Raw genomic sequence first — 3740 nt, 5'->3', positions numbered from 1 at the left:
CCCGACTCTCTATCGGAGCCTTGCAGGCGCATTACAGTATCTCACGTTCACTCGACCCGATATTTCATATGCTGTTCAGCAGATCTGTCTCTTCATGCATGATCCGCGGGAACAACACATGCACGCCCTGAAACGGATCATTCGATATATTCAGGGTACCACTGATCTTGGCTTACAGTTATACGCATCATCTCCTACTGGATTGGTTGCCTACTCAGATGCCGATTGGGCCGGTTACCCAACTACCAGATGATCTACTTCCGATTACTGTGTTTTCCTCGGTAATAACCTTTTATCATGGTCATCCAAGCGGCAACTCACGCCCTCTCGCTCCAGTGCCGAAGCAGAGTATCGCGGGGTTGCTAATGCTGTTGCCGAGACTTGTTGGATTCGTAACCTTCTCCGAGAGCTTCACTGTCCTCTCACCTCAGCCACTCTGGTATATCGTGATAATGTCAGCTCGGTATACCTATCTACTAATCCAGTTCAACATCAGCGGACTAAGCATATCGAGATCGACATTCACTTTGTTCGCGATCTTATTGCCCAAGGACAGGTGCGAGTTCTTCATGTGCTGTCCAGATATCAGTTTGCAGACATCTTCACCAAAGGTCTCCCATACGCATTGTTTGACGAGTTTCGATCCAGTTTGAGTGTCCGTTGTACTCCCGCTCCAACTGCGGGGGGATGTTAGTCTATATTATTATTAGCCCATGTATTAGTCTTATTGAGTTTAGCCCTTTTAGCATTGTTAGGGTTTTAGCCTATATAAGGCCACTATTGTATTATGTACGATCATCGAATCAAATAATATCAATCCATTTTATTACGTACTGTAACAAAAAGTTGGAACATACTAGGGTTTTATTAATTCAAGTTTCTTTATAAGTTATCATTGAAAATAAGTTGTAATGTTATTTTGATTACCTTATTAAACATGTTGCAACATTACATATATACATATTTCCGCACTAACGCGCATGCTCAATACCACTCCTATATATCATTGTCGATGTTAAAGAGTAGGTGATTACATATACCGCTTAAAAACAACTAGACGTATCAATAAATTGGTTAAGTGTGTTATACTCTACAATATGATATGATATATAGAAGTAACATGTATAGCGGTGATCAGATAGAAATAAAAATAATTATTCTACAAATCTACTCCCCTAAATAGAAATTACCATTCGAAAATTAGATGAACCAATAAATAATTAATGCCAACTTGACCAAACATGTTAATGGAGCTTATAAAACAAAATCCGGCCAATCCAATTACATCACAAAAAGACAAACTCATAGTTTAGAGTTAATCTATATCTATAATAATCAGATTTATTAGCTGGTATGTCTGTACTCTATCCTTATAATGAAGAAAGACACACATATTTATTTAAAATCCTCAAATCACTCTCCTTCCATCCACCTTCCATTTGTCAAGTTCATCCCCTTTCTTCTCTACCTCTACCAACTGTTTATACATATAAACACTCCACTAACCTCACCTTAATTCAAACAAATAACACCAAAACCTATTTCTCAAATCCATTCAAAATCCTTTCTTTCACTAAAATACATTCAAAAATTTTTTTCCTTTCTAAAACACATTGCTAACTGGATTATTCTGTGATCGTTTCTGCCCTTTATTTCTCTCGAATACATTATAATTACTAAAGTTTGTCATCCATAATGGCCATTTCTCCAAGAAAGCTTAGATATGATGTGTATTCATACTCTTACCAAAATGACTCAAACACCCCTTTAGTTATCGCAGTCCTTGCTTCTTTAATTGAAAGAACTTTAGCTAGAAATGAAAGAATTAGTAGAAAATGTGGCATGTCAAAGACTTGTTCAAAAGTTAGGGTTTTTGATTGCCATGAAACACCGGACATGACAATAAAATCTTATCTTGAACGGATTTTTAAGTACACGAAAGCCGGACCTTCGGTGTACGTTGTGGCATATGTTTATATCGATAGATTTTGTCTATCACAACCGGAGTTTAGGATAACTGGCCAGAATGTTCATAGACTTCTTATTACAACTATTATGGTGGCTTCTAAATATGTCGAAGACATGTAAGTTATTGGCTCTTAATTTACGTTTGAAATTTACATACAATATGATGCACTAAAAACATTTTGTGATTATTTGGTTTAGGTTTTATGCAAAATGACAAATAAATTTGCTAGAATTTAATTTCTTGTCAATCAATCTAGAATCTTTTCTTAAAGATTTATTATGATTATACAAAAAATTTATTTAATATGATTAGAGCCTGATTAAAAAAAATTATATTCAAATTGTGTGTATTAAAAACGAAGATACTCCAACATAATTGAGGTTGGTGTTTTAGTTAGGTAACTCTTAATTTGTCAAATCCTGATAGTTGTCCTCTTTTGTCATAAACAATGAAGAAAGTATAGAAATTCATAAATGAGGTATCTAAGCTTTTTTATATATAAGGAAAGTTGTATGTATATTTAATTTGATACATCATCAATTATTGTTTTCATTGTCATTCTGCTATCAACCAAAATATAGTATAGATAATGAATTTTAAATAAGTTACCTTCAGAAATTTTCATCTTATATTTATGCTTACACTTTCGACATATTAACTTCTTTTCATTTTTTATCAGACACTCTAATTTTTCAATGTTGAGAGATTATTAGCAACATATCATATTTTGCATTTCTTATCAACTTTCAAATGCTTTTTGAATCTACAATATACCATTTTTTTAGCAAAGTTTAACTTGACGTCTTTCAAATTTAGGGGGTTCTTGGTTCAATACGGAGTATTTGTTTTACTTTTTTCGAAACGTATATATTTAATTTGTTTATGTGGGGTAGTCTGATGAATGATTGTTCTGACTATTTTTGTGGTTGATAAATGCAGGAATTATAGAAATTCATATTTTGCACGAGTTGGTGGAATAACAACAAAAGAAATGAATAGCTTGGAGCTTAATTTCCTATTCTTGATGAATTTTAAAATGCATGTTAATGTGAGTGTTTTTGAGAGCTATTGTTGTCATCTTGAAAGAGAAGTGAGCATAGGAGGTTGTTACTATATCGAAAAAACTTTACGATGCGCTGAAGAAATCAAATCTCGACAATCACAAGAGACAGGATTCAATCGAATCGCCCGAATTACTTTGTGAATTAAGTAGGTTCAACTGAAAAGTTCATAAAGTTTTGATAGTATATATGTATAATGTATATGTGTAAATATATATATTGGAGTTGTAGAAAAAAGTATTTCGCTTATTTATTGATTCTTTGTTAGACTAAGATTATGATAGCTAACTTGAACTTAACTTGAACTTTACTACATACGGATTATTTAATTGTAATTGAATGTTCGGACTTTGTTTTGAGATTTGCTAACATGATAACGATTATGGGTTAATCAAGACGTTGGATCTTGTACTAGCTAAAATCAAGGGAAGTATAAATGTCAAGAAAGATGTTTCAAAGGATGCGGTTATAAAAGGTGGTTAATTGGCAAACGGGAATGGAAAAATGTCCAAAGAGGTTTCCCGACATTTGACGAAATGATGACTAATATAGTCGAGAAGAGTGAACCGGTTAATGCTTCTCTTATTAATCCTCGAGAGATCCTTTATACGCCGATTAAAAATAAAAATTAACAAAAGAGGAAGAAAAAATTGGTTCAATGCGCTGAGATGGAAGAATTCAGAGCTTTTATCAAAGATATTTAAGCTCAT

At 33.4% G+C, this 3740-nt stretch overlaps 1 protein-coding gene across 1 annotated transcript; it reads left to right on the top strand.

Annotated features, from left to right (window-relative positions):
- Nucleotides 1–1686: 1686 nt before the first annotated feature.
- Nucleotides 1687–3173, top strand: LOC139856163 (cyclin-U2-1-like). The gene is made up of 2 exons (XM_071845411.1): nt 1687–2084; nt 2909–3173. The coding sequence occupies exons 1-2, from the start codon at nt 1696–1698 to the stop codon at nt 3171–3173; spliced, it is 654 nt and encodes a 217-aa protein (XP_071701512.1). The 5' UTR covers nt 1687–1695.
- Nucleotides 3174–3740: the final 567 nt, after the last annotated feature.

This window comes from Rutidosis leptorrhynchoides, chromosome 6 (genome assembly GCF_046630445.1).
Source record: "Rutidosis leptorrhynchoides isolate AG116_Rl617_1_P2 chromosome 6, CSIRO_AGI_Rlap_v1, whole genome shotgun sequence".
Classification (NCBI taxonomy): Eukaryota; Viridiplantae; Streptophyta; class Magnoliopsida; order Asterales; family Asteraceae; genus Rutidosis; species Rutidosis leptorrhynchoides.
This window is presented reverse-complemented; position numbering and strand designations above follow the sequence as displayed.